The following is a 22678-nucleotide window of genomic DNA, read 5'->3' as shown; positions in this document are numbered from 1 at the left end:
TTTTTTTTATTTTTCTCCTCTTGATTTTTTTTATATACGTTTTGTTATTGCTCTTTTTTATAAAAATATATTGTACTTTGAATATGAATTATGGATATGATTACAACTTATATTCTTGATATACTGAATGATTTATTAATTTTGTGTAATTATCCTTATTATTTTATTGAATTGTATTATTCATACGTTCTTTATTAAAATCAAATAATATAACAAATAATATATTTTTAAAAGAACCCTGGTCATTGTCACCATACCAGCGTTGCACTAAGCTCTACTCGTGCTGACATCATAATTAAACCCCCCCTCCCATATTTACATATTACTCTAAAAAATATTTGCTCCCACCCTCACCAAAGGTTTGTATGATACTTCAGAGAACATTTACAATATTTAAATTTGTATTTATTTAAATTGTTTTATTTAATTATTTTCCTCCATTTTATTTGCTGGTTGCTTGAGGTTTCCAGTTGTCTGAATTCCGGATAATAGGGGATTGACGGTATAAAGGTTCAATTTATACGTCCAGAGAAAGACAAATTCTAGGATATGTCTGGAATTGTTCTCTCTTCTCTAATTTGAGGTGGTAATCCCCTGATCACTGCAAAATAGATGATCTTCTTCCTCCTCAGGCTGCACCCACCACATACTGGGGTTTGCAGCACCTGCCCCCATGAAAGGGCCCATCGACATGCTAGAGCTGCTTTATATAAACCAAGTAGCTCTAACATTTTACAGGGAGATGAAGAGGCAGTTGGGTGAGGTATTGGTGGGCCAATTGCTGAGGTGATGACAGATAGCTCAATAGCACTCCACCTAATTCAGTGCGAGAGAGAGAGACTTGCTGGTTTTATCCCACAGACATCTCCTTAGGATACCAGGATTAAACAAATACTGAGGAAATGTATGAATCCATAATAAAATACAAAACTGGATGCAAACATTTGAGGCAAGCAACCTTATTAGAACATTTTAAAATGACCCACAGCAAGGTTGGTTTGTCACCTTCAACCTTTCCCATTAAAATCAAGAGCTGGATTTGAGAAGCGTTTCCATATTAATCCAGCCATCCCAAACATTTTTGATGTTAAAATTTCCTTCATTTCAAAAAATGCTGAGATCTGGATTGCAGCTCCAAACCACCATTAAAAAAAAAAACACCTTGTATTTGTGTAATTTCCTGGCAGGAGCTGCAAGAGACTTGGAATGAGAGGAGGAGGGTTTAAAATTTCCTCCATTGGCTAATTAGCTGTAACCAATTTAAAAAATGGGGAGCTTAAGTGAAGTGACCACAGTGGGAGTGGGGCTTCAAGGCCTTGGCAGGGGCTGGTAAGACCAGTGGTAGATAAACTACTACCTGGGCCACTAGGCTGAGCACTGTAAAACCACCCCCAGCATCAGCATCATGGGGTGGGGGGGGGGAACATTTGCGGGCCACCCCCACCCCACCCACCACCCACTCGCAGCACTAGCGCCACTGAAGAAACGACACATTTTATTATGTTTTCAATTCCTGTCTCAAACTTAATGTTTCTATGCAAATGATGTTTGAAGTTTAAATTTCTTCATCATTATTCAACCGCAAAGCGGTTTGCAGTACCAGATTAAAATTTAGAAACGTCATGCGCTTGACCTTGCTTTTGTTTTAAAAAAAAAGCTTTGTAGTTACACAGTTAACCTGTACCACCACAGGGTTGCAAAGTAATTGATCAAGCTGGTAAACAACAGCACCTTGTCAAGTCATACATGATCAAAAACACAGGTTCTTCTGTTCACACACTGATTGGAACCAAGACATTTACTCTGGCCTCGTATAACGTGCGGCTTCTATTCAATCTGATAATGCAGTTCAGCATTAATTTTAGCAGAAGATTTTGCTACCTTAAGGATAGGAAATTTTTTTTTCAGAAATGGGAATTACAACTTGAGCAACAGATGCTTTATTTCAACCCAATAATGAACATCCCCATGGAGAGTTATCACCCATGGTTAGATAAAATGTTCACCCAACAATTATGAAAGTATCTAGCAAAGAATTGCACTCTCCACCCTATTATTCATTTAGGAACTTCATATTAAAAAGCGCAAATAATCAGATGAAAAATTATATGTTTTATTAAAAGTTCGCACTAATTTTTAGGAGTCACCAATTTAGATTTTTTTTGGGTCTCGACATTGACAGTCACAAAGCAGCCATTGATCGAATTCAAAGATTGCTTTGTTTTTTCAGCCTGTAACACAGTGCCCTCAATTTAATTTCTGAGGGAGGAGGCCGACAGGGAACACCACATCGATAATCCACTGCCCATTTCAGAGAATACATTCGCACATGCTTTCGTTTGCATGCGCAAAGAGTCCTTTAAGGCCAAATCAGGTCAAACAATTTTATTAACATTAGTTTTCCAGTATTCACCGTGCAACTGTATTCGAATAGAAAATAAAATTTCCTGAAGTGTATGGGTTAATCATACTTACCGGTGTTATTGGAATTAACGCTGCAACGACAGTTAGGTACGGATAGAAGGCAGGTGAAATCAGGTGCGCGCATTTCCCTGGCGCTGGCACAGGCAGAGCGGTTCCCACTGCGTGGAGGATTGTGGGTAATGAACACAGCCATTGATCCTGCATTGAATTGCTGTCGCCACCATCCTGAGCGGGCCCGTTGTTTATTTTTTATTTCAGTGAATAGGTGAAAACGAATTGACAGGAGTGTTGAAAGCTACAAGTTGCTACAATTTTAAAATACCTTTAATATTATAGGTTAGTTCCTTTTGGCATCATTACAGTAAAATTTCTACTGTTGAATCTCTTATTTCTATTGTGGTCTGACAGGCCCCCTTTTCCTTCCGGGCCCCTACTCAGCCTAATGGTTAATCTTGCACTGGGTATGACAGTCCTGTAGTGGAACAAAAGAATTCAGCAAGAAAGCACAGGTAAGGGCAGGTCTTATAATTTATTTTATTTCATAGACAGTGGAAATGAAAGTCATGGAAGGGATTTGCTCCCCCTGCAGTATCGAGATAATCATGGAAGCCAATAGAATCCCTGAAGACTTCAGCTTTGAGAAATACATCCAGCTGCAACTCCTTGCAAATCATGTGAGGGAACTGGAGCTGGATGAACTCCAGATCATTCAGGAGGATAAGGGGTTTATAGAAAGGAGTTATAGGGAAGAAATCATATCTAAAAGGCAGCTGGAGGGTAGCTGGGTGATAGTCAGCAGAGGGAAAGGGATCAGACACTCAGTATAGAGTACCCCTGTGACTGATCCCCTCAATAACATGTATACCATTTTGGATACTGTTGAGAGAGACAACCTACCAGGAATAAACCATGGTGGTCAGGTCTCTAGTATGTTATCTGGCCTTATGGCCAAGAAGGGGAAGGAGAAGAAGAGGTGAGCTGTAGTGATAGTGGATTCTATAGTGATGGGAATAGATAAAGAGGATCTGAGGAAGAGATAGAGAATCCCAGATTGTATGTTGCCTCCCAGGTGCCTGGGTTCGGGAGGACTCAAAGAATTCATGGCATTCACAAGAGGGAGGGTAAGCAGCCAGATGTTGTGTTCCATGTAGTGTAGGAAAGATGATTAGGTTCTGCAAAAAATTCAGGGAATTAGGCACCAAGTTGAAGGACAGTACCTCCAGGGTTGTGATCTCAGGATTACTACCTGTGCTACATGCTACTGTGGTTAGAAATGGGAGGAAAATGCATCTCAATACGTGGAGGGAGAGCTTCAGATTTCTGGATCCCGATGGAATGGGGGGGGGGGGGGGGTGGTGGAGAGATGAAACGGAGAGAAGTGGCATTGCTAGTCAGGGAAAACATCACAATAGTGCTCAGACATGACAGACCAGAAGGGTCACCTACTGATGCTATATGGGTGGACCTGAGGAATGGGAAAGGTATGACATATTAATGAGATTGTATTATAGACTACCCAGTAATCAGTGAGAATTGGAGGCGCAAAACTGCAGAGAGATAGCAAACAGCTGCAGAAAACAAAGTTGTGATTGTAGGTGACTAATTTTCCACATATGGACTGGGACTCTCACAATGCAAAAAAATGGTGGATGGCTTAGAATTTATCAAGCATGTTCAAAATGATTTCCAAATTGAAATATTGAGGTACCAACAAGAGAGAGTGCAATTCTGAATCCCCTTTTAGTGAATGAGACATGACAGGTGACACATGGATGCGTAGGGGTACATTTTGGGTCCAGTGATTAGAATGCCATTAGTTTAAAGATAATTATGGATAAGGATGGGGCTGGTCTTTCAGTTGAGATTCTAAATTGGAGAAAGGTGAATCTTGAGAAAATGAGAAAGGTTCATAGATAACATGGACTGAGATAGGTTGTTTTCTAGAAAAAGATTCAGTAAGTGAAAGGCCTTAAAAATGATTTTTTGTGAGTACAGAGTTTGTAGATTTCTGTCAGCTTTAAAGGCAAATTTAATAGGCATAGGGAACCATAGTTTTCAAGGGATAGTCAGGTGCTGGTTGAGGTGTATCGCAGGTATAGGCAATCAGGAGTAAATGAGCTACTTGAGGAGTAGCAAGAAATATGCAAGAAAGTTAAAAACAAGAAATTTGGAGGGCTAAAAGACATGAGGCTGATTTGGAAGACAAGGGGAGGGAAAATCTCAAGGGCTTTTACACATTTATTAAGAGCAAAATGATAATAAAAAACAAAATTGGTATTTTTGTAGTAGTGGAGAGTGATTAGCTATGTATGGAGCCAAGAGAGATGGGGAGATGTTAAATAAGTCCATGGAAATCAGACAATCAAGCAGCGAAGTCATGAAAACAATAAAAAACTACAGAGGAGGACATGCTTGCAAAGGTAAATAAGGGTGGATAAATCCCCAGGACCTGACCAGGTATTCCATCAGACCTTGAAGGAAGCTAGTGTGGAAATTGCAGGAGTCCTGACAGATATATTCAACATGTCATTAGCCACAGATGTGGTGCCAGAAGATGTGGGGGGGGGCTGTGTTCTGTGGTTTTTAAAAAAATAAAAATAAAAAATCTGAAAATAATCTGGGATATTATAGGCCAATGAGTCTGATGTCGGTAGCAGGCAAGTTATTGTAAGGTGTTCTGGGAGATCAAATAGTTAGGTTTAATCAACATGGTAGGTAGTGTTTAACTAATCTGAGAGTTTTGAGGTTACCAGGAAAGTTGATGAAGGCAAGACCATGGATGTTGTCTATGTGGATTTTGACAAGGTCTCATATGAGTGGTGAGTCAAGAACGTTCAGTCACTCGGATGGTGTTCATGGTGAGGTAGGAAATTAGATGCGACATTGGCATTGAGGGAGAAGCCAGAGTGTGGTAGTGGATGATTGCTTCTCAGACTGAAGGCCTGTGACTAATGGTGTGCCTCAGGGATCAGTGCTGGGACCATTGTTTTTTTTTAATCCATATCAGGTGATCTGGATGATAATGTGATAAATTTGATCAGCAAGTTTGCCGATGACACAAATATTAGAAATATAGTGGACAGCGAGGAAGGCTTTCAAAGCTTGCACAGCTGGAAAAATGGGCTACAAAATGGCAGATAGAATTTAATGCAGATGTTACATTTTGGAAGGACAAACCAAGGTAGGACACATAGTAGGGAGCTGAGGGGTATGATGGAACACAAGGACCTGGGAATACAGATACACCAATTCCCTGAAAATAGCATCACAGGTAGATAGGATTGGAAAAAGCTTTTGGCACAGGCCTTCGTGAAGCATAGCAATGAGTGCAAGTTGGGATGTTTTATGGTGAAATTGTGCAAGATATTGGTGAGGCCAAATTTGGAGTATTGGGTGCAATTCTGGTCACCTAACTACAGGAAAGATATCAATAAGATTGAAGGAGTGCAGAGAAGATTTACGAAATTGTTGCAGGGATTTGAGGAACTGAGTTACAGGGAAAGGTCAAACAGGTTAGGACTTCAATCCCTGGAGTGTAGAAGAATAAGGGGAGATTTGATAGAGGTATACATATTATGGTGTGTATAGATAAACTTTAAATTCTACATACAACACAGTAACAGGACCTTGCAGCCCAAGAGCCTGTGCCACCCGAATACACTCAAGTACATTTTTGAACTGTGGGAGAACATCCAGAGCACCCAGGGAAAACCCATGCAGACAAAGGGAGAGCTCCAAAAAACCCTTACAGACAAGGCCTGATTCAAAGTCAGGTCACTGCCACTAACAGTGTTACACTAGCCATGCCACTGATAAACTAAATGCAAGCAGGTTTTTTCCACTGAGGTTCAGAGAGATTAAAAACTATAGAGGACGTGGGGAGAAAGGGGAAAAGTTTAAAAGGAACGTTAGGGGAAAAATTCTTCACGCAGAGAGTGGTGGAAGTGTGGAACAAGCTGTCAGCTGAATTGGTAAACGTAGATTCAATTTTGACATTGAAGAAAAATTTGGACAGGTTCACGGATGGGAGAGAAGCGGAGAGATATGGTGGAGGTCAATGGGACGAGGAAGAACAACAGTTCAGTACAGACTGCAAAGGCCTTTCTTGTATTGTTCTATGGTTCGAATCATTTGACAAGCTCAGGATCGACTGAACCAGTTGATATCCAATTATGAAATATAATCGCCTCTTATAAGGCAAGCATGTGGTAGGCATTTACTTGTGACTAATGCAATTCAGCAAAAATAACACTTCAATAAAACTGAAACTTAATTAGGAAATAACAATGACAGTTTAGTCTTCCATGCAGAAGTTACAATTTAAAACATTCATCCACCTCGACTCTTTGCACAACTAGTTCAGGCTTGATCTCAATCCCCATAGATTCAATGGCATTCATGAAATGGTAATGAAAACATGAAAAATAAGGATACTTCTGCCTCCTCTCTAGAAATTTATAAAACACTTTAGCCACACCAAAAGCTAAGCTGCATTTGCACAACTCCTGTAAGAGCCCAAGGCTCACTGTTTACCGTTCCTTGGTTGGGCTGTGGGTGTCCTAAGGTCCAGAGGCTGCCTGAAGACACTCACTCTCCCCTTCTGCCCATTGGCCACATGCACAACGGCCAGCATAGTTTAACGGGTGGAGGGGGGAGCTTGTGAAAGAGAGAGCGTGGCAGTGCATGTGAGCTTGGCTCGGCTCTGGCAGCGAGCGGTTTCGGCCTGAGCCAGCATTTTTGCCAGTGAGCATGCACCATTCAATGGGGGTTGCGTGCGGTTGGAGAGTAGTTAGCCCGCATTGACTGGTATGGTGGGATAGACAGTGGGTGAGTATGGCTCCGATATTTTCTATTGACCGTTGCACAGATGCTACCACGTTAGTTTTTGCACGGATCATTAACAAGTTTTTTTTTTAAATTTTTTATTTTTCACACCATAAATCACATTAGCCATGATATACACTATTTATTTTTCACACATATACAGTGACTTTTTCTCCCCCCCCTTTCCTCCCAAACCACCCCCCCCTCATCCATTTTAGGTATACAATCTAGGTTGCATTAAGCCAGTCAGACAATGTTGTCATTCAACAAAATTACACCAGAAATTCTACTGAGTCCATTCTTTTCTTTCCTTCTCCTTCCATCAACTTAGGTAATGTTTGTCCCCGGTAGGTTTTCGCTATTGTATTTAATGTAAGGCTCCCATACTTGTTCGAATATTTCAATATTATTTCTTAACCTATATGTTATTTTTTATAATGGAATACATTTATTCATTTAAATTTAGTAGTTTTTCCTTTTAATTTGGTTATGTATTCCATTAATATTTAAAGTCATATAGTTCAGCGTAGCCCTTTTATATTTTGTTTATCTTCTCTTTCCGTTTTTCCATCATTACCTTTCCTCCTTTTCCATTTCTGTTTTCTTATTTTCAACTCTTTATAAGACAACATTCCTACAACATCCAACATTTTCCTTATTCTCCTATTTCTATCTTCTTTATCCCCAATCTCCCCTTCCCCTCCTGAGTTGTCCTTTATCCCTTGTCAGACAACCACATCTCCCCTCTCCATTTGGATTTGCGAATCCACTCGCAAGCGTCAACTGATTTTGCAGTGACCGCTATTTCCCCCCCCCCAGAAAAGATTTCACTTTTCATATGTCACAAAGGTCACTCTTTTAATTCCCTCCTTATTCTCTCTATTCCATTACCTTCCCTTATTAATTCTTGTCTATACTATCTATATTTTCCTCTAAGTACAGATACATTCACGTATGCACATTGTCTCTATTCACTCTTATACCTCTTTACCCACATACATATCAATCGTGATCATTTTTACCCTCATTACCCGTCTTCATCCCTCAGTCTATTTTTGTCTTTACCCACATACATATCAATCATGATCATTTTTACTCTCATTACCCGTCTTCCTCCCTCAGTCTATTTTTGTAATTGTTCTGCAAATTTTCGTGCTTCTTCTGGATCCGAGAATAGTAAGGGCAACAAAGAAACAACAGATGGCCAACCCAGAGGAAGAAGAAGAGGAAGAGGAAGAGTACAGTGAAATAGAAGAAGAAAAGAAAGGCAAGGTAAAGGATATACTTGCTCTTATTAAAGGATACATGGAGTCATTTAAAGAATGGCAAACACAGGAATTTAATGATTTAAGAAGAAGAATAAACAACACAGAAGAGAAAATGAATAAAATAGATATGACCTTAACAGAAATGGGAAAGAAAATGGACAAGATGGAAGAGCGGGCAGTAGCAGCAGAAATGGAGGTGGAGGACTTAAAAAAGAAATTGGAGGAATCTAATAAAAAAGCGATAGAGACACAAGAACTACTAGCTCAAAAAATAGATACAATGGAAAATTATAACAGAAGAAATAACATAAAGATAGTGGGCCTTAAGGAAGATGAAGAAGGCAAGAATATGAGGGAGTTTATAAAAGAGTGGATCCCTAAGACCCTAGGATGTCCAGAACTACAGCAAGAAATGGAAATAGAAAGGGCACATAGAGTATTGGCCTCTAAACCACAACCACAACAAAAACCAAGATCTATTGTAGTAAAATTCCTAAGATATACTACAAGAGAAAAGGTACTGGAGAAGACAATGGAAAAAGTAAGAGAGGGCAACAAACCACTGGAGTATAAAGGGCAAAAAATCTTCATTTATCCAGATATATGTTTTGAACTCCTAAAGAAGAGAAAAGAGTTCAATACAGCAAAGGCGATTTTATGGAAGAAAGGGTATAAATTTATACTAAAGCATCCAGCGGTATTGAAAATATTTATTCCAGGACAACAAAACAGACTACTCTCGGATCATTAACAAGTTTAATGAACGTTACACGTTACTGTTATCAAAGAGATTTATCATTACCACGTTAGGAGTCCTTTTGGGTTCACAAATAAACAGTTTTAAAGAGCATCTGGACTTCAATATGAATTTATTCTAACGTGTCACAGAAAAGAACCTACTCAGCCACCGAGCGGCTTTTTTTTTTAAATGGCTGGAAATCACTACAATCCCACCATTCATTCAGCAACTGTTTACACCAACTTTTAAAACTTGCAAATTTCTTGCTACTGGCACATCATTTGCAATATTTCAGAAACACATTTATTGTTTCATATACTCTGCCAAAGGAGGATCTGTGGAAAAGGAGATATTAACAATGCAACACCCAACTTCTTCCTGTGGACTTCACATCATTGTCAACTTTAAAAGGAGTTTTAATTCAAGCCACCATTCATCTCTTTAAAAAATATGGGCAGTCATCAACTGAAGCAACAAATTACTGGTCCACCAGTAATCTCCATTTGAACTAATCCATAAAACGAGGCCACATTTTTAAAAAAATAAACAGTGTTCCAAGCACAAAACAGATCAAACAATTTCCAGAGCCAATAATGAACAAAGCATGACTCACCTGCACAACATCAATGCCTCTTTTCCTAGAAAAGAAATAACAATAATTAGAGAAACAGTTTGGAGCAATATTAAAAAAAAAACTTTTTTCCAAATTGTTCTGTCAAACAATTGTTGTTGAAGTGTTTCTGTGCTGACAGCAAAATGGTAAATTGCGCAACAAAGGGGCCTGGCCCATCCTGTTCAACACCTGAGCCAGGTAGAACATAAGCACACGGCAGCCCTTGGTGTCTCCTTACTTTCTTTCCACACACTAAGGTAGTCATCAGGATGAGAGCCACGTTGCCCCTGTTGTCTGGCGACATGTCCATGGAGACCCTTCGGGCCTTGCCATTTTGGATGCTCATACGAACTGGAATACTGCTTTGGTGATTTCCAGGACGGAGGTGTGGCCACATACAACACGACCAAGATGCGCCACCCATTTGATGACCAGATTCTTTCCCGTAATCAAGAGGGAACACCACTCCCATCAAACCAAATTCTGGTGGTTCTTTGCAATCTGCTCCGACCAATTTTTGTTGCAAGTCTCAGCACCTCCAATCATGTCCCCAATCCCTTCAGGTCATCAGATCTGACTGAAGCAGATTTTGGACTGGTCAGACCAGTTACCAAAGTGCATTGCTTCTCTCTTTTTCTGTTTTCCCTGTCACAAAAGCAGGAATATATCATACTGATCACATGACTGAACTGGTATCCAAGGATCCAGAGACAAGACCAAATCTCACCTCAGTGTATAACCATATAACAATTACAGCACAGAAACAGGCCAACTTGGCCCTTCTAATCTATGCCGAATACTTTCTCCCACTTAACCCCAATGATCTACACTCAACTTGTAACCCTCCATTCCTTTCCTGTTCATATATATATATATCCAACTTCTTCTTAAATGCTAATATTGAGCCTGCTTCTGCCACTTTGTCTTGAAGCTTGTTCCACACACCCACCATTCTCTGAGTAAAGAAGTCCCCCTCATGTTTCCTTTAAACTTTTTCCCCCTAACTCTCAATTCATGTCCTCTCCTTTTCTTAAGGGAAAAAGCCTCTCCACATCAACTCTATCTATACTCCTAATAATTTTAAATATCTCATTAAATCCTACTCTCTAAAGAATAAAGACCTAACTTATTTATTAACCTTTATCTATAACCCTGGCAACATTCTAGTAAATCTTCTCTGCACCCTCTCCAATTTGTTAATATCTTTCCTATAATTTGGTGATCAGAACTGTACACAATACTCCAAGTTTGGCCTCACCAATCCCTTGTACAATTTTAACATAACATCCCAGCTCCTATACTCAATGTTCTGATTTATAAAAGCCATAAGCTTTCTTCACCACCCTATCCACATGTGACTTCACCTTCAGGGAACGATATACCATTATTCTTAGATCCTTTTGTGTTACTGCACTCTTCAGTGTCCTACCATTCACCATAAATGTCCTATTTTGATTAGCCCTACCAAAATGTAACACCTCACATTTACCTGCATTAAACTCCATTTGCCATCTTTCAGCCCACTCTTCTAACTGGCCTAAATCCCTCTGCCAGCTTTGAAACCCTTCTTCACTATCAACAGCTCCACCTATCTTCGTATCATCCACATACTTACTAATCCAATTTACCATCCTATCATCCAGATCACTAATGTACATGACAAATAGTAATCGACCCAATACTGAACCCTAAGGTGCACCACTAATCACCGGCTTCCAATCTGACAAACCATTATCTACCACTACTCTCTGCCATTTTCCATTCAACCAGTGTTGAATCCATTTTTTCACTTCAATGTTAATTCTTAATGATTGAACCTTCCTAACTAATCTTTCCTGAGGAACCTTATCAAAAGCCTTACTAAAGTCCACATATACAACATCCACTACCTTATCCACATCAACTTTCCTAGTAACCTCCTCAAAAAATTCAATAAGGTTTGTCAAACATGATCTTCCCCTCACAAATCCATGTTGACGATCCGGGGAGGAGTCACATGAAGGAACAGTGGCCAGTAGGAGAATACCAGCCCTCTCCAGAAAAGAAGAAAAAAGTGAAGGAAAAGCAAAGCCCCAGATACACAAAACACAACAAATAAAAGATAAAGGAGTGGAGAAAATGGCACCTAAGAAAGAAAAACCAAAAATGGGAAAAAAAAAGGAAAGATGCCTGAAGAGAAAGGAGAAGGCCTTACCTCCACAAAAAAGCAGGGACCCGCCTTGGAAAGAGGAGCCCACTCCCCGGGGTTAGTGGAGACCCCGTAGGGTCGCGACCTCCCTACCACGGGACTGCAAAAATGGCTCACTGAGCCAAACAGAGCTGTGCAACTGCAAACAGCACAAACAGCTGAGAGATGCCCGACAGCAGGGCTCCCAGCTGGAAGAAAAGGAAATCGACGAGAAAAGGAGGGATGAGAAAGAAAAACAGAAGCAGGAGGCCCGAGATAACCAGACCAGAAGAAGAGGACCAACATGAAGAAGCCATGAAAAAAAAACCCAACAAACTGAGGCAAGCAGCTCAACAAGTCAAAAGAGACACAGATACAAGGAAGAGAAGTAGAAGACACAAACAAACCCAAGAGCAGACACAGAAGAACACCAAGCTCTGCACAGAGTAAGAGAAGGTAAAATGAATGGACAGTACATAGATTAAAAAAAAATTTCAAAAACAAATGAAACCATTAAAAGAATGGTTGACACTAGAATTTAGTGAAAAGAAAAATGAAAAGTACAAAAGAAAAACTGAGTAGAATAGAGCTGGTCGTAACAGATGTAGGGAAAGGATTAGAAAATGTGGAAGAACGTGTAATGGTGGTAGAAATGGAAGTGAACGACTTAAAAAGAAAATTGGAAGAAAGTGACAAAAAAGTTAAAGAAACACAAGAGTTGTTAGCTCATAAGATGGATATAATGGAAAATTATAGTAGGCGAAACAATATAAAGATAGTGGGCCTAAAGGAAGATGAAGAAGGCAAAGGTATGAAAGAATTTATAAAAGAATGGATCCCAAAAGTCCTGAGAATACCAGAAATGCAGGAAGGAATGGAAATAGAAAGGGCACACAGAACATTAGCCCCGAAACCAAGTCACAACAAAAACCATGATCTGTTTTAGTAAAATTTCTGAGATACACGACAAGAGAAAATATATTGGAGAAGGCAATGAATAAAATTAGAGAAAAAACACTGGAGTACAAAGGTCAAAAAAATTTTTTCTACCCAGACATAAGTTTTGAGCTCCTAAAGAAGAGGGAGGAGTTTAACACAGCAAAATCAATCCTATGGAAAAAAGGCTATAAGTTTATGTTAAGATATCCAGCGGTGCTTAAAATAGTTATCCCGGGGGAGCAAAACAGACTGTTCTCGGATCCAGAGAAAGCACGAGAATTTGCAGAACGCCTGCAGGACAGAGAGATGAAGAGATGTAACAAGAACGAAGAACGACGACAAACTACATATAAAAAGATGTAAAAATAATGTATAAGTAAGAACTAAAGGAGGGAAGAAAAGGGAAGGGAGAAGGGGGGAAATAGAGGAAGGGTAAAAAAAAGAAAAAGAGAAGAAGAGGGGGAGCTTTGTTTTAATGTGAAGATAAAAGTATTTCTGGAGGGGGTTGGCTGGGAAAGACTAACAGTCACTGCGAAATCAATTGACACTTGCTCGCAGTCCAAATGGAGTGGGGAGTTGTGGTTGCCCGGCAAGGGACAAGGGGAGACTCAGAGAGGGGGCGGGGGGACACTTGGGGTTAAGGGTATTTTAGATGTGGGAGTGGTTGAAGTATTTTATGTTTTAGAAGTGTTGTCATACATTGAGTTCAAAAAAGGAAAATTGAGAAATGAAAATGGGGAAAAGGTGGTGGTGAAGAAGTGGAAATGAGATGTAAAAAAAGTATGAGATGGCCATGTTGAACTATATGACTATAAATATTAACAGAATACATAACCAAATCAAAAGGAAAAGGCTATTAAATTTACTGAAAAAAGAAAAAATAGATATAGCATTCACGCAGGAAACACATCTAACTGAAGTGGAACATAATAAATTAAAGAGAGACTGGGTAGGGCATGTAACAGCAGCATCATATAATTCAAAAGCCAGAGGTGTAGCTATATTAATCAATAAAAATGTACCAATCAAAATAGAGGAGGAAATAATAGATCCAGCAGGGAGGTATGTAATGATAAAGTGTCAGATATATTCAGAACTCTGGAATTTGGTCAATATATATGCACCTAATGAAGAGGATCAAAAGTTTTTGCAAGATATTTTTTTGAAGATTGTAGATACGCAGGGGAATATATTGATAGGAGGGGATTTTAACCTTAATTTGGATTCAAAGATGGATAAAACTGGACAAAAGACTAGCAGAAAGAACAAAGTAGCCAAATTTATGGTTAAATCAATGCAGGAAATGCAACTTTTGGTTATATGGAGGAGACAACACCCAAAGGAGAAGGAATACTCATATTATTCAAGTAGACATAAAACATACTCAAGGATTGACCTGTTCCTGTTGTCAGCCCATATCCAAGGGAGAGTTAGGAAAACGGAATACAAAGCTAGATTGTTATCTGATCACTCACCCGTTATTAGCAATAGAACTGGAGGACATCAAGAACATGTAGATGGAGATTAAACTCCATGCTACTTAAAAGACAGGAATTTAGAGAATTTATTGAGCGCCAAATTAAAATGTGCTTTGAAACAAATCCATGTTGACTGTTGCTAATCAAACCCTGCCTATCCAAATATTTATATATACCATCTCGAAGAATATTTTCCATTAACTTACCCACCACTGATATCAAACTTAGACGCCTATTTACTAGATGTACTCCTAGCATCTTTTTTAAATAATGGAACTACATGAGCTACCTTCCAATCCTCCGGCACCATTCCCATTACTAATTACATTTTAAATATCTCTGTCAAAGCCCCTACTATTTCTACATTAACCTCTCTCAAGGTCCGAGGGAATATCTTGTCAGGGCCTGGACACTTATCCACCTTTATTCTCCTTGAAAATGCCCAGCACTTACTCTTCATTAATCATCATCGTTTCCAAAATATTCCTACTTATTTCCCTGACTTCACACAGATCAATATCATTCTCTTCAGTACTGAAGAAAAAAACTGTTCAAAATTTCCCCCATCTCTTTTGGCTCCACACAGAGCCGTCCTCTCTCATCCTCTAGTCTAGAGGATCAATTTTATCCCTCACTATCCTTTTGCTCCTAATAGATCTGAGGAAACCCTTTGGATTTATTTTCATCCTACTTAACAAAGCAACCTCACATTTCCTCTTAGCCTTTCTTGTTTCCTTCTTAAGATTCTTTATATTCCTTCTAACACCTCATTTATTTCATGCTGTCTATACTTTTTTTTAAAAAGCACTTCTTTTTTTCCTAACAATATTTCCAATAACCCTTGAAAACCAAGCTCCCTAAAACTTTTAATCTTTTCTTTCATCCTTACTGGGACATACCATCTCTGTACCCTTAAAAGTTCATCTTTGAAAGCCCTCCATTTTCCTTTTACATCCTTCCCATAAAACAATTTATCCCAGTCCACACTTTCCAAATCCATTCTCATTTCCTCAAAATTAGCCTTTCTCCAATCAAATATCTCAACCCTGGGTCCAGACCTATCTTTGTCCATAATTATTTTGAAACTAACAGTATGGTGGTCACTAGACCTAAAGTCTTTGCAACCATCTCTGTACCAAGGACAATGAACCCAGCAAAATATCAAACCTGCAGTTTGAGTTGACTGAAAAGGCACCCAATTCAGTCACAAAATTTGGAATTTTGAACCACTCGAAAAAAAGATTGAAAATCACTTCTCTCGACCCAATTATTACTGAAATATTTTGCTTGAGAAAAAATGGTCATTGTCCCAGTTCCTTTGGAGTTCTGAAACTGTACACCACAAGTCAGTTAGGTACAATTAAAACCGTGGTTTTCAAACTTTTTCTTTTCACTCACAAACCACCTTAAGCAATACTTTACTAATCACAGAGGCAATAGGGATTACTTAAGATGGTATGTGAGTGGAAAGAAAAAGATTGAAAACCACTATCTACTGCATCCAGTGCTCCCGTTGTGAGATCCGATGCATCGAAGAGACTGGACAGAGACTATCACTTCGTTGAGCACCTCGGCTCTGTCTGCTGCAATAGTGGGGATCTCCCAGTGGCCACCTATATCAATTTCTCACCCTTTCTCACATCTGTACATGGATTTCATGCATTGCCAAACTAAGACCACCTGCAAATGGGAGGAACAACACTTGTATTCTGCCTGGGCACCCTCCAACCAGATGGCATTATAATAGATTTCACTGGTTTCTGTTAGCCCTCCCAATATCATTCATATTCAATTAACACCTTTTATCTGTTTGTCTGTTCTCCTCTCACTGTCCATTTTTCCCCACTACAGTCTTTTATTCAGGCAGGTTATACCTTTTCCTCCTATGGATGCCACGAGAAATGCCAAAGATGCTCCAACATTTCTGCATTTTTAGTACAACCACAGCACCTGCAGTCTTTCATGTTTCACTAAATTAAGCACCAAACTTGCCCCATCGATCTTTCACGAACTAATCTCACTTGGCAAATAGCATCAAGTCATCCATTCTATTAAGAACTCAAGTTCAATATTGGGTTAATTTATGTTTGTATGTGGATTTTGGGAAGAACCAAAGTAAAATCGAACAGGCTCCTGATCCCTGCAAAGACACTTGCGGCCACAGAATGGGCACAAACACTGACCAAGCCAGGGAACATCTTCATTGACCCTTGTGGCCCAGACTTGCACAAAATTAGCCATGAAAGCAAGAACCCAGAGGCAACTACAGAACTGAAATCCATCACAATACCAGCATCAAGAGGAATAAATTTTTTTAAAACTTTATTTATAGAATGGTAGAAGCAGATTCCGGACATTTAAATCCATTGAGGGCTGGCACAGTGTCGCGGTTAGCACAATGCAATTACAGTGCCGGCGACCAGAGTTCAAATCCGGTACGTTCTCTCTGTGTCTGCGTGGGTTTCCTTTGGGTGCTCCAGTTTCCTCCCACCCTTCAAAATAAATAGGGGTTGTAGGTTAATTGCGATATTTGAATGGCATGGAGTCATGGGCCGGAAGTGTAAAAATTGAAAACACTTGGGATGCCTTATTACACCCAAAAATATCCATTAAGGTACAGAAAATGTAATGGCCACAGAGGTTCAGCAGCAGACAGTTTTTCATAAATCAATGGTAACGCTCTTGCCGCATCCCTCAGTTCTTACTTATTGTAAGGTAAAACATCATGAGATGGGAATGTGTAAGGAGTTACCCTGTACAGGGCTGTAACAAGAAGGGGAGGTGTCCTTGTACTCCTGTTAGGTAAAACATCATGAGATGGGAATGTGCAGGGCTGTAACAAGATGTGAATGCATCCTTGTACTTACAAGATAAGAGAGACATTGATGGATTGAGAGGCAGGAAGCTAGCAGGGAAAGGATAGCAACAGTTTTAGTCATTGGACAAGTAATGATATGATGATGTTCTAAGCACATATCCAAGAGTATAAAAAATCACCATTTTACTGATAACGGCAGAATGCATTCTCCGACTAACATGGTTAGTCGCAAGTGTTACAATCCGGTAATAAAGAACAAAGAACCCTGATTTCGACTCAGCCTGGTGTTTGTCTCACTCATTCATGAACAAAGCAGACCTAACATTATTCGGGATCTGCATCTAATCTAATTACTGTTATGTATTCAGAGTCTGCCAACCATGTCCAACATTTTATTTTAAGCTATTTAATGCAATAAAAGGTTCATTTTAAAACCTTGTACAGGTATAATGTTGCATTTGGCTATCGCTTAGTAGTGAAAGAGGAAAAAGGAGAAGCAGACATTTCCAATTTTTTGTTCATTATTAGCATTTGACATCGTAACTGGAGTTAGAATCTATACTCTCTGAAGCAGCAATCGATGAAATGTAAAAGAACTTCCTACACTTGATCCTGTGGGCAATCTTGGGATTCTGAGAATTTCAAAATGATGAGTCATGGTTTATTTTTAAATCCTTTTTCTTACATTGCCAAGTGTGCCAATTAATAAAAAAGGCTTTTACCAATACATGGAACAGATTGTAAAATCTAATTAACAGAGTAACTGGTCTAAAATTTCGTCTCACCTGACAACACCAGCTCACTCCAAAACCTTGGCCCTGTGCCACCTTCCGCAAATAGATCCTCGAATGGCTCATAAGAAAAACTAATCAGTAAGAATTGGAAACAACATCATCTCCTCCTCAATGACGACCAACACAAGTGCCCCTCAAGGATGTGTGCTTAGCTCACTGCTCCACTCACTCTGCACCAATGATGGCACAATTCAAATGCCATCTAAAAATTTGCCGACGACACCACAGTGATTGGCAGAATCACAGACGGCAATGAGCAAGCGTATAGGAGTGAGAAAGATCAACTAATTGAGTGGTGTCACAACAACCTTGCACTCAATATTAGCAAAACCAAGGAACTGATTGCAGACTTCAGGAAGTGGTGATCGGGAGAACTTGAACAAGTATCGGTAGTAGAAAGGGTTAAGAACTTAATTCCTGGAGTGCCAACATCTCTGCCGATCTATCCTTGCTGACGTAACCACAAGGAAGGTTCACCGGTGGCTCCATTTCATGAGGAATTTGAGGAGATTTGGCATGTCACTGAAGACTCTTGCAAATATCTACAGGTGTACCATGAAGAGCATTCTAACTGGTTTCACTGCTGCCTGGGATGGAGGAGCCAATGAACAGAACAGGAAAGTGCTACAAAGTGTTGTGAACTTGGCCAGCCCCATCAATCTTGACCCTATTAATAACATCGATAAGAGGTGGTGTGAAAATAAAAAATTTAAAAAAAAAAAAAAGATAAGAGGTGGTGTGTTAATAAAACAGCCTCTATCCCCAAGGACCTTCATCACCCAGACCATGCTCTCTTCACTCTGCTACCATATCTGGAAGGAAGTACAGGAGCCTGAAGAACAGCCAGCGGATCAAAAACAGCTTCCTCTCCTCCCATTTTTGCACAGACAATGAACCACAGATACTACTTCACTTTTTTTTTAATTTTACTTTTTTTGTGTAATTTATAGCAATATTTGCACTTGTAACACCATCACAAAACAATGAATCTCATGGCATGTTAAAGGCAATAAATTCAGATTCTGATCTCCCCTTGAGTCAAGTATTGGTTGGTAATGGGGACAGAACGTGCTCTCCTTACATTTTTTGTCCTCCCAAGATTCCCCAGCAAAGTGGTCAAATTCCTTCCGGTTGTTTGCTGTGGAAAGAATCTGACATCACTCTCTCCTCCATGTGCTCGCTCAAGGATTATTCCAGATTGAATTGAAGATTTTGGAATTGATACTCAAACCATAAAGGAAACATCGATGTGGTCCTCCACACAAAGCCCTTATTGCTCATCACCAGCAGAGAAAGAAAAAGGGTTGAGCTTAAAGACATTCCCCCACTTGGAGGGGTGTTAAACTGAGGGATTACGCAGCACATTCCACCCACTCATGCTCAGTGTTCTAATGAAAATGAGAAACTGGACAAGTCACATTTCTTCTTCAGCTGTTCAAATGACATGAAAAGTCCTTTGTCATAACCGTCTTCCAGATATTGTATCCAGGATTCCAAAATTTTATTGTTCAATGTCAGGGGTACAAGTTCGTCTGTCTTAAAGGTATCCTCGGTGACAATCCTCTTTTTAGTCCAGAGCCTCCATAAGTCTCACACCATATTCTAACCAAGCATTTTAAAATGGAGTTGTCTGTCCTGCTGGCTATAATTCTGGAATTCCATTTATACATGAATTCATTATACACCTTTTTTTGTTACTTTCAGTTACAATCCATCCTTTGGGATAATTTGGGCCCTGAAATGGCTCTACCAGCACTCACTGAAAAAGAGAAACTACTCCATGAAGGAAATGTATTTTCTAGAATGTATTTTTATTGATGAGTGAGAGCCCAAAGCCAGGCATGCATAAATCTAGGGTGAGACACAATTATTAACCAACAACTCTGGTCAGATCTACATCAGGAAGTATGTTGGCTACTATCAATGCCAGGTATAGACTGATTCATTATAATTTTCTCCATCAACTGTACCTCACCCCACAAAAATTACACGAATATAAACCTGAATTATCAGGTATGTGCTTTAGGTGTAATGTAGAGTTTGGTTCTGCCTGGCTTTTTACAAAGGAGAGGCCCTTCTGGTATGACCTCTGTGACACCCTAACCAAGATCACAGGAGTCACCTTCCCAGTGGTCCCAGAGTTTTGTCTTCTGGGGAACTTTACCATGGTTTGGAGATCACTAATAATTCTCAAATTAAATTCACAGAAATTGCCTTGTGTGTGGCCAGGAAGTGCACTGCGGTAACATGGAAGTCTGACTCCATCTCCTCATGGTCTTTGGAGATGAATAACTGCATCCCGCTTGAAAAGGTCGCATACAATCTCAGGAAGGGATACAACGACTTCCTAAAAATCTGGCAGCCTTATTTAGAGCATAAAGGTACCTCACTGGTGCCAATATAGGGTTATTATCACTACTGGCGAGCCAGTAGACCTCTGCAAAGAGGCATTGTCGAGTCTCCATATGTTTTACTGTCTGCACTGACAAAGGGATGCTTTTTTTTGTTTCTCTTTCTTCATTCTTTCTCTGTTTAATAGGACTTCTATAGAGGGGAGGGGTTCTCTTGATGCTTTGTATGATTATCGCTTGTTAAATATTTTTAAAATGAGAAATAAAATAGTGCAAAAAGAAAATGAGAAACTGATCTGACAAGCTGGGTGTGCCTTTCCTGACATCCCTCAGCACAGCATATTGATAAGAAACAAGACAAACAAAAATAAAAGTGTAAAGTAGTGCCAAAAGAGAAAGAACAGAATCAAATTTAGACCCTCACAAAGGAGGGGAGATTAGCAGAAGGGCTATTATAAAAATATATCAAGTACCTTATACAACACAGTTAATACATTTCCAAAACTGTTCAGTGTTATGGAAAACTGCACTGTTCAGATAATTTTTAAAATGTACTTCAATGAAACACGTTTCAATCCTATATTTATACTTTTACCTTGATCTCTTGGGCAGAGATGCACATAAAATATTTGAAAAGGATATATAAAACTGAAAAGAGACAAAGAACTTTATTGGCAAAAAGTGAACATTATTTAAGGAAGTATTTGTCTAATGTAGTTTGCGCTTCTTTCATTCCAGCTCCCCCTGCCTGTCTCCGTCAAACTCAGCCCTCAGTGCTCATCGTGTGCAATCCGTCAGGTGAGATGGGGCTGGGGGTGAAAGCAGTCTTGGGGCTGCAGAGGCACAGAGCCAGGTGATTGTCATACGCCAGCCTTCGGCTTTGTTTGAAACGACACTTGCCTGAAGTTTTGAGAGGACATCACAGTGATGGCTCTGGACGGTGACTGCCCAAGACAGTGATGGGACCACTGGGGATGGGGAACCTACCTTGTTATATCAAAACCACATTATACCTGTATTGTATATACTCCTGTAATAGTAGAGTTTTTTTAGACCAATTTTACAAGTCAAATTTGGGGGCTCAACTTTTACATGGGTCATACTTTTGACTACAATAAGTTCCTGCATCGTTCAAGGCTTTGGGAGTTCAGGTGGCATGTCTGTGTTCAGAAGCTCAAATGGGCAGACAACCAGGGCCTAGGAAAGTGTGGTCATGGCATCAGGAGTTCCAATGGGCAAGCGACCAAGTTTAGGAGAGTCTGTGGCCAGGGCATCGGGAGCTCTGGTGGAGGGGCAGACAGGGTGAAGATCTGCAGTCGAGCCATCAGGACCTCAGATGGGCAGGTGGCCAGGGTATCGTGAGCTTGGATGGGCAGGCAGCCAGGCAGAGGGCTCATGGTCAGGGCATAGGGAGCTCGGATGGACAGGCAGTCAGGGCAGGGGTTCGTGGTCACAGTCAGGAGCTTGAAATGGGTGGGCAGTCAGGGCCAAAAATAAGGGGAGAGGGTGGGGGTCGACTTTTACATTGGATCTACTATTACGTGAAATCGACTATTACATGAATATATATGGTACTTTAAAGGGAAAAGGTTTAGAGAGGGATTACTGGAATTTTTGGAGTCTCAGCTGCTGCAGGTATAGAGCAAAGGATATCACTTCCTCACAGAGGGCAGAACAACATGATCACAAATCTATTGAAGGATTCAGGAGAGAGGGCGATCACAGAGATGGAAGGCCCTAAGAGCAGGGGGGTGGGGGAAGAACAGTGGATGAATTTTTTTAAAATCATCGTTAAGACTGGAACCTAATGCAAGACACTGAATACAGAATTGAATGAAACTTGAGCATTTAATATGGGCAGCAGATTAGGACAGGCAAATGTTAACAAGGGAGGACCTGCAACAAATAAAAACAAACCAAAGCCACAGATTAGTGCACTGGTCCTAAATACATATCATGTGTCAATACACCTGACAGTTGCATTGTTTCTGATCTTCGCAACTGTCCTTTGAGGAAATAAGCAGAAAAGAGACATTAAAGCAGAGAGCAAGTTCAAGGCAGAAACCAAGTAACTTTCTGCCTGTAAACAAGTCTTCACCAAAACGAATAGCAGTTGTTTTAAGGAGATACAGCAAGCTACCTGAAAGGTCTCAGTGCCCCACTCTGCAGATGGATTCATGGCTTGCTATCTCGCAAGCTGAAATCAGTGAGGATTGAACCACTGTCGTGACCGTCCTCCACACCAGGGCACTGAAAGGTTGAA

At 40.0% G+C, this 22678-nt stretch overlaps 1 protein-coding gene across 5 annotated transcripts in view; it reads right to left on the bottom strand.

Moving 5' to 3' along the window:
- Positions 1-22678, bottom strand: part of LOC138753335 (inositol-tetrakisphosphate 1-kinase-like) — a 262270-nt gene that overhangs the window by 218967 nt on the left and 20625 nt on the right. For all 5 annotated transcript variants that reach the window (XM_069916215.1, XM_069916218.1, XM_069916216.1 and 2 more), the window contains one exon: positions 9869-9893. In XM_069916215.1, coding sequence (XP_069772316.1) covers positions 9869-9893 — 25 coding nt within the window. The remainder of the gene's footprint in view (positions 1-9868; positions 9894-22678) is intronic.

The sequence above is a fragment of the Narcine bancroftii genome, chromosome 2 (genome assembly GCF_036971445.1).
Source record: "Narcine bancroftii isolate sNarBan1 chromosome 2, sNarBan1.hap1, whole genome shotgun sequence".
NCBI classification, from domain to species: domain Eukaryota; kingdom Metazoa; phylum Chordata; class Chondrichthyes; order Torpediniformes; family Narcinidae; genus Narcine; species Narcine bancroftii.
The sequence above is the reverse complement of the archived record's forward strand: the minus strand, read 5'-3'. Positions and strand labels throughout refer to the sequence as shown.